We start from the raw sequence: 19,712 nt of genomic DNA on the forward strand, positions 1-19,712 counted from the left end.
TACAGAGGGTAGTCTGGACTGCTGAGCGAATCATCGGTTCAACTCTCCCATCTATTCAAGAACTGTACTTATCCAGAGTGAGCAAAAGGGCTGTTAAAATCACTCTGGACCCCTCACATCCAGCACACTCCCTCTTTGAACTGTTGCCATCTGGTCGACGCTACAGAGCACTGAGCACCAGAACGACCAGACACAGGAACAGTTTCTTCCCTCAGGCAATCCATCTTATGAACAGCTGATACACACTGAACACACTGAACACACTACACTTTATATTTATATACACATACACTTAATTTATCTAACACACATACTTAGTATACACTTAAATTTTGCACATAATATACATGTACATACATAACTGCATTTTTGGAATATACCTGCCTACAATTGTCAATTTGTATATTGTCATTTCTTATCTACTTATTTGTATTTTTATATTCTTTTATTATGTGTTTTATGTTCTGTCGCTGTCATTCTGTTGTACTGCGGAGCTTCTGTCACGAAAACAAATTCCTCGTATGTGTAAACATACCTGGCAATAAAGCTCATTCTGATCTGATTCTGATTCTGATTGCTCCTGTAGTCTACACTGAAAACACAGAGCGCCCTCTCGCGGCTGGAGACAGTAATGTCTTCTCTTGGTTCTTGGTTCTAAATAAATGCGACTTACAGTCCAGTGCGACTTATATATGTTTTTTTCCTCATCATGACGTATTTTTGGACTGATGCAACTTATACTCCGGTGCGACTTATAGTCCGAAAAATACGGTAAATCTCTGTTGATGTGTGAACTTCACTAAACATTATTTGTAGCACCTGCCATCCAATAATTGCAAGCTTTGTGCTTTGTTACTTTTAATATGAAATAAAGTCTCAACTCTCTGTAAATTTTAGCATGTAATATGAATAATAAATGTTGTTTTGATGGTCTTTAATGTCATGCGACAGATCGCTGTATTCGCATCAGTTCTGGATCGACACATGAACCCATCATCTTTTCCTCTTTACAACTAGTTATAGCACAAAATAAACATGAATGAACATGTCATCACTCAATCAGTGCAGGGTTTCTAAAAAAAAGTCTTAAATTTAGTTGTATCAAATTTAAGGCCTTAAAAAGTCTTATAAAAAAACTCATTCAGAATTATCACATACTTCAAGATATGGGGCAAAATGTATATATTTATATCATTTCATATAGTTAATATCACACGAAGAGTGCCGTTTTTTTCTCTCTAAAAGTAAGCATGATTACAAATGTGATACTGATTTTATACAACAGTTCAGTAAACAAGAAGTTAACATTTCATGTTAAAATCCTTCCAAACACTTTTTGCATCTCTGAACAACACAAGAGTGTTTTGTTTCTGATTTAATCGACCATGTAAATGATTCAGTTCAATGCAATGACTCACTTAACAGTGACTTGCTGCCACCTACCGGAAGTTTTAATTTCACTTTTAAGGTACCTTTTCATTTTTAAAATGATTTTAAACATCAGCTTTCAGTGTCAGTTTTCAGTGTTTAAAATATCAAAACATTATTTATGTATTAAAAGTTAAAAGAGCTGCATTTAACAGTGTGTAAATGCATATAAATGGCACTTCTAATGCAGCTTCCGTGTTTCCTCTGCATTGTAAAGATCAGTTTTGTTGATACTGATTTCATTTGCTTGGTAAACGCCCAAATACAAGAATTTGACTCAAAAGATAATGTGTGTTTGTAGCTGCTGGGAGCCCCTGATCTGCCCGTGGATGTTGTGGACTGCAGTAACACTGGATCTGGAGTCCTTCTGACCAAACCACTTCTGCTGAAGACCATAAACACTGAGCGGATCCTTACTGCCAAGTTCGACATTCCTGTAAGATATTGTACATTCCTTGTTCAGATTATTTATAGCCGTCCTGGTAATATATGTATGCTTTTAATATTCAGAAGCATGTTGCTTCATCAGCATTTAATCCAGATACACATTAACCCTCTGGAGTCGATTAACGCGTATACGCGTTATGAGTCATTTTCTCCCGATAACCCCTTACCCGAACTTAAATTACACTTTCAGTTTTAATCGTACAGATAAGAGCAAAACATCAATCGAATCTGTAAAGGGTCTACTTTTTTTGGATACAGACATAATAACAACAAAACTTTGTGCACTTATAAAATAAAGATAACACGTCATTAAAATGAACTGTAATTCTGTGAATACTCAACAAAGAGACATGAGAGAGATATCTATAGAAAGCTTGACATGTCTACTTTTAAACTAAACAAGTGCCGCCGATGTCCGTTTTTCACGTCTCCCTTCATTATGTTCTAATGAGACCACGCCCCCGAGCTGCACGCGCTATTCAGATTCAAACTGAAGCGCGTGGCTTGAATACGCCCATAACAGAAGAAAACGCAGCGAGACTGTTCTTCAAGTTTTTATTTTACTGTTTGCTTCGTGATGAGAGGAATAAGACATAATTCACCCCAAAAAGATGTGATGTGGTTTAGGATTTGAGAAATGGATTTCCTCAGAAAAAAGGATGAAGTCATAAACATAAGTCCCTTTTTATTTATTTATATACTTGTACTAGTTTTCAAATAACGTGTAAACATTTTAGTAGTTAGACTTTTTCCAAAGACTTTTTTTTCTCCAAACTATAATTCCTGACTAAATGTATAATCAAGTGAAATATTATGAAGTTTCAATAACAATATACAATACTATACCATTCAAAAGCTTGATGTAAATAATATAAATGTAACAAATAAAGATAACTGTAACAAATGTAACAAACAATGCTGTTTTTTCAATTTATTCCCCCTAAAAAACCTGAAAAATATTCTCAGCTCTTTTCAACATTAATGATAATAATAATAATAACAATAAATGTTTTTTGTTTTTTTTTGGTAGAAAATAAGATTGTTAAAAGGATTTCTGAAGGATTGTGTGAGGATTTTAATGGTGCAAAAAAATTTGTTTGAAAGTCAGCTTTGATTGTTTCTAATAAACTGTTTAACTGCTCCCCCAAGTGAATATTAAATTATGTTGTGGGATAATTAAATATATTCTTAATAAACTACAAACATAAAATTATATAGATTTATTTTGTCCTCGCATTCTTTCTTGTAACTCCTCCCTCTCAGTGGCACAGATGACTGAAAGGCTCATTATGCAGCTCATTATGCAGCTCATTATGCAGCTCATTATGGCGCTCATTATGCGGGTCTTTGTCTTCTCAGGTGTAAATCACAATGATATTCATGATAGCTGACGCCTACTCGCATATGACTTTTACCAACAAAAAGTGTCTTTGAAAATTTAAATCAATATATTGTTTTCTGTGAGTGAGTAAACGAGATGATTTTCACATCATTTAGAAAGAAAAATTCTAGGCTACAAGCTCCAGTTCTCAAAAATCCCGGGAACCAATGATCTGTATGTGTTTTTTTGCCTTATTCAAGTGTTTTAACATTTTTACTTTTTCACTAACCACGCATAAATTTTTTTTCTCAAAAATACAATCATGTACGTACATGCTGCTCACATATTATTATAGCCCAGTTTGTGCTGATTACAGTGAGATTAGACTTTACCCAGGCCATCCTTAAAAATATTTTGGTTTGCAGTAACAGTAATAAAAAAAAAAAAAAAAAAAAAGGGTCGGTAGGTCGGTCTATATTTTTTTTTTTTAAATGGAGAGACCATTTACTTTGCTTTTTTGGGTTGTCACTTTTGTGAAAAAAATCCTGTTTGATTTGAGTGACAAGTGTTCATTGAATCGATTGTAAAATCGATTTTGCATGTCTAAATAAGTTTTATACGGCAAATAACACCAAATATAGGTAAATCCACGGACAACAGGCAGGATAAATGTAAAGACCAATATTTCTGATGATTTATTAGCGTGAAGTTATGTGCACAATGACAAACAGGAGTGCAATATTTTCGAAAACAATAAGCAGAGTGGACTGCCATAATGCAAAACATTTACTGCAGGCTTCAACATAACTGTGTTTATGATTCGAAATGTCAACAACAAAAAATCGCATAGGCGATTCTAGGGCTGTCCAAAAAAAAAAAATCGAATTTCGAATATTCGTCGAATTTAAAATAAAAATCCACATTCGAATGCAGAAACGTTGCATTAGAATTTTAGGTTTGCATTAAGGAAGCTGCCTTATGAGCCCCGGTACTTCACAGTCCGTGTTAAAAGTCCATTTCGCCGCGCACAGCCGTGTCTACACAACTCTCAAAGGCGGACGAGCTCGACACGCAGTATCTGCCGTCTCATCTTTCACCTCGTGTACGCTCACCGTCTGCGCGGTCACAAAAAATGCCCGCACGCGGATGACGAAAAGGACATAATGCAAACAATGTGTGGACGGCCGTAGTATACTTGTTCTTTATCAGTGATGCACGAGATGCAATGAAGATGTATGTGGCATTGCATTATAAGGTTATGTTAGCCTGTCCAGTTGAAGCCACTACAAAAAAAAACAAAAAAAAGAGAGAACATCAATGTGGAGAAGATCTTGTTTACATCAAAACTGAAACCAAGCCGTTCACATAGAACTTATATTTCTTGCATTTTCTAGTGGGACACCGTTGGACTCGCGTCTCGCACAAGAGAGCCAGATATGTTTAGAAAGACTTGTAAAATTTATGTATTTAATTTAATTTTCTAAAAATATCTCGAGACTTTATGTTGGCTTTTTGTCCCCCATCCCACTGCACCTCATGTTTTTAAAGAAAAAATGTATTCTGTGTGACTGGTTTTCCGCCCTTTTTATTTAACAATGCATGCATACATGACGCTGTTTTGTTTATAGTTCTTTAAGCAACTTAATAATAATTGGTTCATAAAAATTATTTTAAATATTATGTTGTTTTTTCGCAGTCATGTATTCTAATGCTTTGAATAAACATGCTCGATCTTGAGCCTCAGAAGAGAAGCAAAAAGCTTTTCTTCACCCTAACTGAAATTATGCATTTTAAATTTGAATACAATTCGAATTTTTATCATATTTAAGTAAAAAAAAAAATTATTTAGGTTTTCAGCTATTTTGACAGCCCTAGGCGATTCTAGCCCGAATCTGTATGAGACTGAATACTGGGTGAATTCACATTTCTGTTGTAAAAAGAGAAACATTGTGCAGAAGTATTATTTGCTGTTATGCGTGTGTGTCCGAAGCTGCAGTTGCTGTGTGATGCAAAAAACTTGGACGCGCTCCGAGAGAAGGTCGTTAAAATCATAACATAAAGTGTATCGAACATAAAGTGACAGTCGACACGGACACGGTTTTAGACTGGACGGGAGAAGGGATGGGAAAAGATCTGGGCACAGTTTTTCCAGAACTTCGTGCCAAGTTAAAGCGGTGTTTTAATGAATTTTTTAGATGTATTATGGTGCCCGAACCCGTATGACTTTGAACAGTGACGCGAACATTTAGTTTACTGCAGCCGCAGCCATCATTACCAAGCGCAAACCGTTGACTCTGACAGTGAATGAGAGATGAAACGAACGCACAGGCCACAGTGTGACATCCGTTAACCAATAGTGTAAACATAGATGACGTCACGGTTTGTTTTTTAATTAAGGAAGATAGCCTTCATATGCATGTAGGCCTAGGAAATTTATATATTTGCAATACTTAAATATAATGAATATTATTTTATTGCTTTTGTATTAGTTGTTTGAATTGTGAAAAAAAATTGGTCGGTCTTAACGCAAATTTACAATCGGCAAGTCGGTCGGACTAAAAGCAAAAAAAAAAAAAAAAAATTGAGTCGGCCCTAAATTGACTGGGTCGGTCGGGTTACGGCAAACAAGAATATTTTTAAGGATGGCCCAATTTAGATATTTATAAGGAACTGAAAAAAGCACAAATGTCAGGGCATGACAAAACTTCTCCAGGCCCCAAAAATACCCTTAGACTCCAGAGGGTTAAATGAAAAATGGACTACATTATATTAGTGACCTTATCACCATTTGCCGTCTGTTTTATAAGTATTGTTCGATTTGGAAGAAATTAAAAATAAATAAGGACCTTTTTTTCCAAATATTTTTTTTTAATCTAAATTATTAATAAGTGATACATCTTGTCTAATTTTAATTTAAACGTCAGTGTTGATTTGTAGTGTTAAACTGTTTTGTTGGCCACAATAATGTTTGCGAGCTCTTCGCCGTGTCAGTTTCAAAATTATCCAACATTTGTCGACTATTAAATACAGTTTTACACATTTTTTTAGAAGAGTGTGTGTTGTTCAGAATAAAGGTTCAGTTATTGTTTCTTTTGCTATTAAAGTTTGTGTATAAAGTCTAGATAATCTGCATCAGTTGCTGTTTTGAATAAAGCCACTCAGATTAAAATTCAACATTTTGTTTTATAAATGAAGGATTCATCTGTTCATATCTTTCGTTAATTACATTTTTGGCCTCCTGAATGAAATATGCATGCTGTATAACCCAGAGTGAAGATATAAGCGAATCTTTCATAGTAGTAAAGTATTTAAACAGTTTAATCTGTTAACTGCTTTAGCTGTTTGACTTGATTTCCTCATGATTAAGTGCATTTTTGCATTTTTCCTCGTAGAACCACAGGACAGTGGCCTGCGTTGAACGTAAGCTGCGTGTCTTGCCCAGCTCACAAATATCCCGTTTGGAGGTCTACAGACAGGAAGAGGGCTCTGATGATGTCATGGTGCTGAAAAACGCGGAGCGCATTGATTGGACGGCTGGAGACACGCTAGGAAACCTGCACTTTAGACTGTATGATGAGGGCAATAGACTGGTTTCCCTTCAGCCAAAACTCACCAGCAAGATTAAAGTGAGAGTTTGACTGTGTGTGATTTAATTTTCTTTGTGTATTTTAGTGTTTCATTCACGGTTATTTTTAGTGACTGAATCTGTTTGCACTGACATACAGTCATACTCAGTTACCGCAAAAAATGCTCACAACAAAATAAAAGATTTAATGATGCAGATTTTCTGAAAGACTTCTGATGATGTTTTGGGTCATTTATGCAGAAAATTCTTAACTGGGGTTCGCAAACTTTCAAGCAGCACTGTATTTCGTGCACACTATGGAAATAATCTGTGTATTTGTGTGTTTCCTGTAGGTGACTTGGACAGCAGATATAAACGCAGAAGAGCTTTCTCAGGGAAAACTGCCACCTTTAAGTGTCCCGACTCAAGCACAGAGAGAGCAGTTCTACTACGTGTCTTTCCACGAGCAGCACACAGTCGATTTTTCCTTCATTGTTGTGTAAGTTTGACACGGATCATGTGTATGTCTGTCTTTCTTTATATGCCTAAACACAAGCGTATCTGTTGTGTCTCTGAAGGCCTCTTCCAGATGAGCCTGAGCGTCTGCGGGTCAACCTCAGCGAGTCGACTGTCAAAATGGGAGAAGTTCTGTCAGGAAACATACGTAAGTACCATCTTAAAAGTGTTTTCTCAGGGAACCTAAAATGTGTGTCAATGGTCAAATCAAATATAAATATCACATTAAAGTGAAAAGTTTTGCTCGGAAAGAAAAACAATTATAGGGAAATATTGGCCATAGTTGGGTTTGACTTCAAATCAACGAGTCGTGATGTGATTACACAATTCCCACTTTCCTTTATATGTATTTTCATTGTGTGGTTTCTGTTTAAACCGATTGTGTCGCTTCACAACGCTCCGGTTGTAGGTCACTCACCAGTTTTGTGTTTGTAAAGAGCATTCATTGTTGACCTTGTATTTCTGTTTCAGATGTAGAAGTTGTTGATCAGTACGGGAACAAGACAGACTGTCTGAACGCTGAAATGGTGAAGAATTTGAGTGTGTCTGCTGATGGTCTGGATCAATCAGCTCTGGCCATTGAATGGAAGGTACTGTACACACAACCACCAGTGTTGTGCTAGTTACTAAGAAATAGTAACTAGTTACAGTTACTAGTTACTTAATTCAAAAAGTAACTCAATTACTTTGTTGATTACTTACACCAAAAAGTAATGCATTACTGTTAAAAGTAACTTTTTAGTTACTTTTTTAAAGAACTTTCTTTAATGTTCCCATTAATGCGCTTTTATGCGTTATGGTCTATACAAACACATAGTAAAACAGAAAGTAATTTTTAAACATTATTTTGATTGAGGCAGACCAGCACAAACTGAATATTGTATATCACAAAGATTTATGAAATAAATAACAAAACACCTGAATAATATATTCAGAATCAAAAACTAAAGTGGCTTCTGCATCATAAAAGCTGTTGTGTTGAGCCCTTAAAAATGTTCCTTTCACAGCTTAAGCATGAAAACTATCAGCAATGGACAACATAACACAGAACATTTTGAAATAAATAAATGAAAGCAATCTGAATTATTCAGAATCAATTTCAAGAAACATACATACATACATACAAATATGTATATACATATGTATATGTACATATATATATATATATATATATATATATATGCTGTTTAAAAATGAAATCTGTTATCATGCTAAGGAGCTGACTGAAAGCCGGCGACTCCACAGTAGAGACAGGCTGCATGTTTTCAACAATGTTTCACCTGTATGAGAAAAATATACAGAGAATCACTTAAGACACTTTGCTGTAAACCCATTCCACATAGTAATATTCATTAAAACTGTATGTTAACACGTAGGAGCTTGCTGCATGAATCCGTGAGTAGGCTACAGTTTACAAATCCATGGGAACGGATTGCGAAAGATGTGCACGCAGATTATGAATTTGTGGGTAAAGATTCAAAACCGAGGGTACGGTTTACAAAATCTGAGCGCACGGATTGGAAATTCGTGGGCTAGGATAGGACATTCCAACCAGAAAGACACAGCTTACATTTGACTAAAAGGTTTTTGTCTTTATGCTCAACTAAAGGGAAATAAGGAGCATATTTCCACTTTGAGAAACTCTTGTTGCTCTCGCCTTGACTCGCCATGACTGCCGCACATACTTGAATAAACGGAAACACGCCCACAGTGCGTCTTCATGTTTACAGTGGTTGGCGTCCACCAATCCTACAATGCGTCCCTGCTGCAAACAGGTTAGGCTGCACTTCAGTCAAAATTAATTAATTTTTAAAAACGTAACGTACAATGCACCATAAGGTAACGGTAACAGAGTTAATTTATTTAAAAAGTAATGCGTTACAGTATTAGTTACTGTCAAAAGTAACTGCGTTACAGTAACAGTTACTGCCCAACACTGACAACCACAAACACAAACAAACCAGCGTTTTTTTTTAACAGGATACTCATGTCAGTATCGGCACTGATAGTTAGATCAGTTATCGGTCAGACAAGACTGATCCAAATGTGATATTCTGGTTACTTCTCTTCTAAACATTCATTCATGGATTTGTGCTACGCCTGTCTTCACACTAGGGGTGGGTAAAAAAATATCGATATCTCTATTAATCGATATCTCATTTTTACGGAACGATATCGATTCTTAAATCCCCAGAATTGGTTAGTCTCGCCTGTTTTCAGTTAATGGACGGAGCGTTGAAGGGCGCTTTCCATCAAATATATTGGAATGAGAATTGTGTGTCTGTACTTTTAATATGAAACAAAGTTTCAGATTTCAAATTCTATCCACTGTATTGTAGTATTCAAACAATAAATGCCGTTTTGTCGCTGTTTAATGTGGAATGACAGATTGCTGTAGCACCTCAGTTATATCAGATATTAATAAAAACAGTATTCTTCCATCAAACAATGTAGTTCAGTAAACTACGGTCTTCACAGGGTTTATTGCTTTATTATAATGATGTTGTCTGTATTTAGAAGATTGTTAAAGAGTGACTATCAATTCCACGCTCAGAGGGGTAGAAATTCTAAACTGTTTAAAAAAATAATAATAAACGGCTAAAATTTTATTTATTTCAGGGTTTCCGCAGGGTTTTAAAAAGCCTTAAATTTACATTTAGAGTGAGTTCTTTCACTGCATGCATTAATCAGTCTATAAAAATGCATTTAGAATTATCACATAATTTATGATATGAGGCAGAAAATTTATATTTATGTCATTTCATATAGGCTTTTTTAATCCAAAAGTCAGCATGATAAAAAATCTGATATTGATTTTATATCAGTTTAATAAACAAGTAATTAATATTAAGAGACTTACGGTTTAGTCATCATATTTCCTGTTTTTGCTCTGTCTCTCCAACAAAAATAATTTCTAACACAGCCACAGTGCTGTTTTGTGTCTCTGAGCAACAGGATGATGCTTTGTTCCTGAATGAATCAACCGTTTAAATGATTCGTTTCAAACGTAATGACTCACTTATTAACAGTGACTTGCTGCCACCTACTTGCGGTTTTAATTTCACATTTATGGTAACTTTTCATTTTTAAAATAATTTCAAACATCAGTTTTCAATGTTTTATGTTTAAAATATCAAAACATTATAAAGTCAGTCACATGACAACATCCACATCACTCATTGGCCATGACATATTTCCTAAACTGCTTTTCGATTGGTCAGAATTTACGTGCGGGAAAATTCCAACATAAGAGGAAAAGCCAGCAAACAACACGGAGAAAACACAACTATGGAGAGACGACTGCGCAGGCTGGTTTTGTCCCTAGCCATAATCTATTACATTGTTTGTATACACGACAATATGCAAACAATACATTTCTATAATGAAGCGCGGATGCGGCTTGAAAACAACGTTCTAATGCACTGCAAACGGCGAGCGGGCATCGCTCATAACTTCAAGCAGAGGCGTGCATTAATTCTTCTTAACTCTGACATGCTCATGGTCATCTGACCAAATTTTTATGAGGCTCCGCACCTCCTCACTACTCCAAGTTTGTCCACGAGCTGCCAAGCTAAAGCTCAAACTGTAGACAAACACTTCCTCATCCCATAATGCACAGCGCAGCTGACTACGGCAGCTGGTTTAGGCCAAAAATGATCAGTACTTTTGCAGTCGGGTCTGTTCGAGGTCGGATCACATTCTCACCACAAACGAATCGCTCCAGAGTTCGTTTGAAAGCGTACCGAGACCACCTCTTTAAGCAGGTCTCGGTACGCTTGTTTAGTTCGCTTTTGGTGCGCACCTGAGTGCGATTGCTGATTTCTCACATGCCCAAACGAATCGCACCAAAGGGGGAAACAAACTCTGGTACGATTCAACCGAACTAAATAAGGCAGGTGTGAAAGCAGCCTAAGTCGCATTTATTTAGAACCAAGAACCAAGAGAAAACATTACAGAAAACATTATCGTCTACAGCCGCGAGAGGGCGCTCTATGCTGCTCACTGTGCACAGTGCTCCTGTAGCCTACTACTGAAAACATAGAGCGCCCTCTCATGGCTGTAATGTTTTCTCTTGGTTCATTTCTCTCGATTCATGTTAAATTAATTTTGACAAATAAGTCGCACCTGACTGTAAGTCACAGGACCAGCCAAACTATGAAAAAAAGTGTGACTTATAGTCCGGAAAATACGGTAAATGCCACTTCTAATGCAGCTTCTGTGTTTCCTCTGCATTGCAAAGTTCAGTTTTGTTGATGCTGATTTAATTTACTTGGTAACCACCCAAATGCAAGAATTTGACTCAAAAGATGGTGCACGCTTTTAGAAAAAATGGTTAAAGGTAAAAACTGGTTGGAAATGATTAATTTCTATTACTGCTGAGAACTTACCACACAGAATATGAAGAAAATCAAAACAATCAGGAGTCAGCTGTCCACGGTTAACTCCTAATGTGTTATTTAATTGATGTTATAATTAAATTGTAATAATATAGTAAATATTTTCTGAAGAATAGTTTAAAGGCTGAAATGTGAAGTTTATCATTTTATAAAACTATGTTTTTGTGAAAACTCGTATCTGAACTGTAGATTATGCTTTTTACAGTAATTTTACAGTTTAATATGTTACTACCCGCTCATAGGGTATTAATTTTATTTGTGCAGGTCTTAAAAAAGGTCTTAAAATTTATCTTAAATATCCTGCAGAAACCCTGTTGTTATTAGAGAAGAAATATCTTGTATATCTTGTAATGTATAGACAGAAGTGTCCAGTAAGCGTTATTTATGTATGTGTTTGCTACTGGTGAGAACGAGGAGCAGACTCTTTGAGTATATCATTACTCAGAAGTATGCGTTTATGTGTGCGTCCAAGGCCACAAAATGCTGTGGTTTTGCTGTAGGAGTTGTTAAAGGCCTTCTTGCTTGAGTTTATTGGAGTTCAAGGACGTGAGGAGGCGATGCTTGCACCTGGGAGGATCCTGGGAATTTTATGGAAGTTGTAGCTCAATGCCAAGAAGATGGCCCGAATGAGAAAAACAGAGCTGAAGATAAGAAGCCCACAGCTGACCATTGTAAACCCTTCACTGTTAGAGTGACCTCATTTCGAGGTCTCCAGGCTGGTTTTATTACACTGATCTGGCAACCCTGTTACACACAGAGCTCGAAAGTCATGCATTCAGAAGCACAGAAACTTGTTGTCATCGCCTCGCCGGGACATTTATGAATCGCTGCATTATATTTCTCTTCAATGAAGAGGTAAAATCGCTGTTTTTGAACGGTGCATTGGGAGAGGTAACTCACAAACGCATCTATCATCTCTCTCTCGATCGATCGATTGATAATTAATTCAAATAAATGTTATGATTTAAAAGCTATGACTTATCGCACTATTTAACCACTGTGTCTGATTTGAAGCGGAAAGAATGGTAGAATTCTAATAGATTTGTCATTTTTACGCCAAATATTGTGCTGCAAGCATCATTAACAGCTTTAGCTTGTCAATGCTGGGCAATGGTCATGGTATAAATGGGATAAATTAAACTGTTTTGAATTATTCTTTACCTTTTTGTTTATTTTAAAAAGAAATCTAACCGTTTGAAATGAAAATTTTGGAATTTTGGAAAAAGAAAACAGAATTTGGTGAAAATGAAAGCAAATTGAGGAGAAAGGCATTTTTATAAATTGTTTAATTGTATAAGTTTTGTGATGTCAATTAATTAGACATGTGTTTATATTTTTCTAGAATGTGATAAAAATGGAATCCAGATAAAAATAATCTGAAATCAAGCAATTTGGGGAAAAATGTAACTGATTTAATAGGGCCATTCCTATAGTGTTAAGCTAAAGGGGGTGTGTTCACGGTCAAACCACATTGATTTTCATTTTAGCGTGTGTGTTTTTATTTGCAGGCCAGTAGTGGACTGTTGTCTGTATCTGGGGTCCGCTTCGTGGGAGGGTCTCTTGGCCTGAGGAAGTTGTGCTTCAAGTATCAAGAAATGAATGAATTTGTGCAAATCGAAGTCACTGCGGGACCTCCGGTACAGATAAAGCTGCTGAAGGAGCTGGAGATGGTATGTCACACATTCACAGCCTGAACACTGAGCTCCATGGTGAGAAGAGTTTGAGTAAAGCTGGTCTCTGTAGCCTCTCCAGGTGGTGAACGGCCAGGGCTTGGACGTGCCGCTCGTCGTGCAGCTGTGTGACGAATGGGGAAACCCTTCACCAGACCAGCGGATCGCAATCGTCATGAAGGCTCAGTCGCCACAGTTGAAGGTACATTCGAGGGAGGAGAGGTCTGTGGATTTATAATGGCAAAAAAAGTTGGTTTTGACTGTACTTGAAAAGTGAAAACAACAAGTGCAGTGTCACAAAAATGAGAAGTAGAGTGTTTAACTAATTATGAAGGATCAAAAACAAATGATTGCATGGACATGAAACATATTTCTTAGTTTTAAACCGCTCGTCTGAGTTATGGCTTCAAATAAGGAAAAGATTGCATTGGTAATTTAAAGGCAGGGTAGGTAAAAAATATGTATAAAAACCTTTTTTTCCAAATTTGTTTAAACTTTATTTATATATCAATACATAATTAAAATGTAAGTACTCTGAAAAAGTATAAAAATCAAGTGACTGTAGACCTCTCACGACTGTTTTAAAGACAGCTCATTATTTCCATTCACTCCACCCCCTCCCTTCTGGGCTCCTTCCAAAACCTCTACTACGGCTCGCTAAGTAATGTTATGTTAGCTATATTACGCAGCTACGTGTGCTAATGACACATGCTTCATGAAAAAAATATGTATGATCAAAATACAAAAAGAAAGATTTACCTGTCCAGCAGAAATAAAGCCATCAAGGAGTCACTTTTCAGCCCCTTGAGTTCCCTCAGTTCTCGCCATCGCTGGAAAGCCACGCCTATATTAACTCGCGTTTTATTTCTTTGTTTATCCAAAGACTTTTTGTTCATTGCCTTTTCTTGTACTGTTACTGTCTTCCTTTTTTTGCCTGGTTTGCCTTCACTAACTGCATAGGCTGGTACTGTGAATTTTGCTTGCTGTTTCTCTGCCATTGTTTTGGTATTCCTAGGATCCGTGCCTGTTGAATCAAACGTGCTGTTTCCTCAAATCAAACGTGCACGCGCAAGTGGGCAGGTCATGTGTGGCAAAAGGGTGGTTGCCATGGTTGCGAGAGAGTGACAGTCGCCTAAGCCAATCCTATGTTTCGTCCCGAAATGGAAATAATGAGCTGTGTTTAATACAGATTAAACGGTCTAGAGTCACTCGATTTTTATACTCTTTTTATCAGAGTACTTACATTTCAATTATGCATTGATATATATAGAAAGTTTAAACAAATTTGGAAGAAAGTTGTTTATACATGTATTACCTACCCTGCCTTTAAAAAAGCAAAAACAAAATTGAGTTCCTGTTGTGTTTTCTGTAAAGCTTTTGGTTTTACTTAAGAACTAATATCATAAAGTTCAACAGAAGTAATGCTTATATTAATCTTTTTTTTCTCTCTTCTAGATAAAGTCCTCAGTATCATCTCTGTTTGTAGATGCAGAAGGAAAATCTTACTTCATATTAGAAATTATAAGTGGTCCAAAGTAAGTACAGATTTAACCCTTTACTGTATTATCTTTTTGAACACAAATTTCTAAGGGCTCTTAATGGTCCGGCTGATAAACCAATCTACTGTCATCCCTTCTGTCGTTTGAATGATAGTTCAGACTTTTTTTTTCTTTTCTTTTTTTTTATATCTATATTTACAGATTTTTATTACAAATGCACGGAAATTTCAGGCCCAAAAAATAATCCAAGCGCATCCAGAATTTTCATTTTGGTGCATCCCTAATTTTTCATAAAGTTACTAACTTTGATATTGTTATTAATATTTCAAGATTAACACTTGGGTTTACTTAACTATCAAGAAATCATTTTATAGAAAATCATGTTAAAAATGTGAGCATCAAATATGATCATAAGGCTCTTAAAGAAACGTTTATTTGTTCATCTCCTTTAATCATTATTGTATTGAATTGCATTATATGTTTTGAAACTACAGAGCTTTGATCAGAAAACCAAGTAAATCCCATTAAAGGTCTTACTAAGACATATTATTTGGAGATACGATGACTGATATTTATATCGTTTTATGCAAGCTGTCTGTTATACTGCTACAAAGATCTCATTGATTTACATCACAAGCTTTCAAAATTTAATCTTACGTTTAAACCATATAAATATCAGCATCTGCACCAAACTGCACATTTTAGCTTAATTTCAGCATAAAACTGAGGTGTTTTTTTCACCATATTCTCACTATATCAATACATGAGCCATAAGTACCTGCTTAACAAAAGCACTCTGACTTTCATCATCTATATCTCTCTCTTTTGTAGAGGGGAGCATCAGTTGGAGTTTGGGGGGTCTTCTAACAGGAACGGGATTATTCCTGGGCCTGTAGTAAAACTAAATGTGATTCCCGATCCCTACAAACCCATTGAGCTCTCTATCAAATATGACAGCGCTGCCAAATTATGTGCAGGGGACGTTTTCCCAGGTGTGTGGAAGCGTATAAGCATAGTACAGCCCTCTTTTATATTGTAATATTAGTATAGAATAGAGTGCATATCTTATTTTCTGGTGTCTGTAGTGTTTACTGTGGTGGTGATGTCTGAGGAAGGCACGCCGGTGAAAACCATCTCCCCGGCAAACCTCTCGATGCTGCTGTGGAGGGGCACGGCATCAGACTCCAATCTCCGACCCTTTAACGTGAGTCACACGATCTGTAGAAATGTGTTGAGATTCATTTCTAATAAGAAACTAATTAGAACTAATTTAGACCTTATTTACTCCTCCTACGCTGTTAAATATCAAAATATTATTGTATCATTTTTGTGTAAACTTCTCAAGTCCATCATCATTTGTAAAAGCAAAAACAAAAGCGTTTTGTACTTCGTTGCAGTAAAAACCACACTTCTGTGAGTTGAAACATTTAGTCATTTAGCAGATGCTTTTATCCAAAGCGACTTACAAATGAGGACAATGGAAGCAATCAAAGACAACCAAAGAGCAATGGTATACAAGTACTATAACAAGTCTCAGTTAGCTTAAACACAGTACGATATAAAACAGCAGGAGAATAAGGTGCATTTGAGCCGGATTGCAGCCATATGAAAGAAAATGTCTTTATCAGGTCAGAATCATGTTGTGAAAATAACGGCCATTGACTTGTTCTTAGATGCAACCTGCTGTGATTTTATGCTTAGAAATGATACAATTTGATATTTATTTAACTGTACTACCCACTGAAAGCTCTTCAGGATTTAACCGCCAAAAACATTTCTCTCAGTCGGCTGATTTTGTTCATTCTAGCAGCGGCCCGGTCTGTGATGTAAGTAACTCGGGCCGAAGGTTAATACATACCACTACACCGAATGTGGACCTGCCGCACGTACAACAGCTTTCAGACAAGATCGGCCCATAGAGAAAAAGCGTCTGTTAGAAAGAAGTGTTTTGTAGAGTCGGCACGGCTCTGGCCCATTATCCTCTCACCGATGCTGAGACTGAGCCGACACAGCCGCATTTCAGCCGGAATCAGCCCGAGTGTGCTTGTTGTCTTTGTATTTATTTACATATATAAAAATGTGCATGCAATGCCTTTTTTCATAATTGTTTTGCGATCGCATCTTTTGTTGTGTTTATGTATTAAACTAAGACGATGCGCATCAAAGTTTTAATGGAAAAAAAAGAGAGCTAATCTCTGCTGCACCTTAATCTCTGTCACACACCTGATAAACGCAGCTCAGTTGTGCAGCGCAATAGAGAGAGAGAGAAATGAGGGAGACGTGCCGAAGTAAAAGTGCTGAAAAGCAGTGTCTATTTTGTGCACAACTTGAACAACTACAGTAGGTAAACATGTCTGCTGTGTGGATATTCATAATAGATATTGGCATTAGACCTATTTCTGAATGAAATAACAAAAAGCGATTTATACACGACTTGTTGTTTTTTTTTTGTTTTTTTTACCCCACAATTTGTTTATACGCGTAGCATATTTTACCCATGCAGCAAAACGTTTTCAATATTTTGATAAATTACTGTTATTAAACGATTTAACTGATTGTATTAATCAAAATTCTTACCGGTGGGTTAACGGTTAACCGGTTAAAATGAACATCTCTACTAAGAACTTCATTTGGACAACTTTAAAGGTGATTTTCTCAGTATTTAGATTTTTTTGTACCCTCGGATTCCAGATTTAGGTGCATCTCAAATATCGTCAAATATTTTCTTGATCCTAACAAACCCTTCATCAATGGAAAGCTTATTTATACAGCTTTCAGATGAAAAATGGACACTTATGAGTATTTTTGGTCTCTCCATTGAGTAAATGGAGTATGTTTTGTGTTTAAACTTAGGCCACGACTCTGAGGTGTAGCAAACGCAAAGACACAGAAAAGGACGACTGCTTCTGCTTCAGGTAATAGAGACAATTGAGCAAAATAAGTATTTGATATATTTTATTTCTTAAAAACAAAACTTTTGTATTTGATTCGATGATTTGATTTTGCATTCTCTTAAAAATGTCATGCATGTGTGTGTGTGTGTGTGTATATATATATATATATTAGTGGTGGGCCGTTATCGCCGTTAACGTGCTGCGTTAATGTGAGATTTATCGGGCGATAAAAAAAAAATATCACAAAAAGATGTGAAAGAGCCCAATTCAGTACTCGCGGTGTTCTGGTGTTCAGGGCTCACGCAGGGAAAGGCGTCTCAAAACACTTGAACACCGAATTTGCTTATTTTTGCTCTTGTGTCGACAAATACATACAAAATATGTCAAAATATCCACCTTGGAAATTATGCTCGAAAAAAACTGTCAGTTTTTCTTAAGTGAAAGTAAACAGTTGAGGGAAAAAATGTGATGTGTATTATATTGGATGCGTTCATCGTCTCTTAAAGTGACCGCGACTAATTTAGCTACTGGCTGCTGTAATGTTAATCCAAGAAAATGAAAATCACTCACTGCTCTTGACTGAATTACTATAATAATATATATGTAGATATATATATATATATATACATGTATGTGTTTGTGTTATTATATATTTTTCCTTTATTCTTTTAAATATATTTATGTTAAATGTATTCATAAATATGAATAAAATTATTATTTTTAATAAAAAAGAATAATTTTGGGTAATTCCTTTCGGTTTTGACCCATGTGTTTGTATTTCGATCGAATGCTGATGTCTTTTTTTCAGGGATAAGCAGATTCCAGAGCTAGCAGGGCAGTATGTTGTCCAGTTTTTTTTGGTTTTGGACAAAATCAATAATCTGTGGAGCAAGCAGGTGAGAGAACACGCTTTATTTTGTCCAGTTTATTGTATGTGCTGCTTTTATTTCCTGTTGCTTACTTTGGGATTCATATTTGTGTTTCTGTTTAAGATTCCACTAAATGTCGTTCCCAATAAAGCTGTGAAATTAGCCCCCGAGACTCCACCTTCAACTCCTGTTGTGTCCAATAGTAACATTCGGGCCAATCGCACACTGCTGGACAGCTTCAGTCTGAAGATCATGGTGAGTTTCAGTCTCTGCTAGAGATGATGGTTGGGTGTTTACAGTTAATAGAGTTAACATTGGGCTTCACGCGGTGCTTAAAAGGGTCATAGGATGCTACATGCACTTTTAAAAGTAGTTTGAACTGAAATGTGGGTTGGCAGTGTGTGTACACAACCACCCTAAAATTATAAAAATCCACCTAGTGTTTTTTAATCTCATTAAGGAGTAACTAAACCCTAAACCAACTTTTTTTAGTTAATGATCTGTAAGAATGGGGCTTTATTAGTGCTTTTCATTGATTCGAGTAACTATTTAGACATTTGAGTATAAAGTGTTTTAATTCTACAATATATGGTGTAAAAACATCTGAGTGCTGCCCTCTTCAGGTTGAACGGTGGCTACTGCAGTTGATTTTTCCTATTGGGTGTTAGCGGTGGCAGGTGACGTAAGCAGTTTCCAGCTCACCACGCCCCTTGGTACGAGCTACCATGCCCTTGGCAGTATAAAATCATCTTGAACCGTCTAAATCACTGTAGTGAGTCAGGAGTTGGAATTGCGAGTATTGAAAACGACCAGGATAGAGTATTATAGCATCTATTTAGCATTGCATTTATATAGTTATTTAGATTATTTTGTGTAGCCTATGTAGTTAATTAGCATAGTTGTTAGTGTAACTTTAGTATTGTTAGAAGCATAGTTAGTTAGTAGCATAGTATTGCATCAGTTAGGATAGCTTCAAGTTGGCGTAGATTTATCTGTATTTAGTACAGTGGTCAGGATGGTACATAGGTGTAGTGTTGTTGGTTGCGACAGCACTGCTGGACTGCATAATTTTCCAGAAGACTTGAAAATTAGGCGCCAGTGGTTGC

General features: G+C 36.3%; 1 protein-coding gene across 2 annotated transcripts in view; it reads left to right on the forward strand.

Annotated features, from left to right (window-relative positions):
- The window catches only part of LOC132110971 (structural maintenance of chromosomes flexible hinge domain-containing protein 1-like), a 62,132-nt gene that overhangs the window by 27,865 nt on the left and 14,555 nt on the right, over positions 1–19,712 (forward strand). For both annotated transcript variants that reach the window (XM_059518125.1, XM_059518132.1), the window contains exons 25-37: positions 1,730–1,864; positions 6,589–6,822; positions 7,115–7,260; positions 7,340–7,425; positions 7,749–7,867; positions 13,183–13,344; positions 13,418–13,546; positions 14,800–14,879; positions 15,675–15,835; positions 15,929–16,047; positions 17,697–17,758; positions 18,546–18,633; positions 18,730–18,861. In XM_059518125.1, the coding sequence (XP_059374108.1) occupies positions 1,730–1,864; positions 6,589–6,822; positions 7,115–7,260; positions 7,340–7,425; positions 7,749–7,867; positions 13,183–13,344; positions 13,418–13,546; positions 14,800–14,879; positions 15,675–15,835; positions 15,929–16,047; positions 17,697–17,758; positions 18,546–18,633; positions 18,730–18,861 (1,653 nt within the window). The remainder of the gene's footprint in view (positions 1–1,729; positions 1,865–6,588; positions 6,823–7,114; positions 7,261–7,339; positions 7,426–7,748; positions 7,868–13,182; positions 13,345–13,417; positions 13,547–14,799; positions 14,880–15,674; positions 15,836–15,928; positions 16,048–17,696; positions 17,759–18,545; positions 18,634–18,729; positions 18,862–19,712) is intronic.

Source organism: Carassius carassius, chromosome 2 (assembly GCF_963082965.1).
Source record: "Carassius carassius chromosome 2, fCarCar2.1, whole genome shotgun sequence".
Lineage (NCBI taxonomy): Eukaryota > Metazoa > Chordata > Actinopteri > Cypriniformes > Cyprinidae > Carassius > Carassius carassius.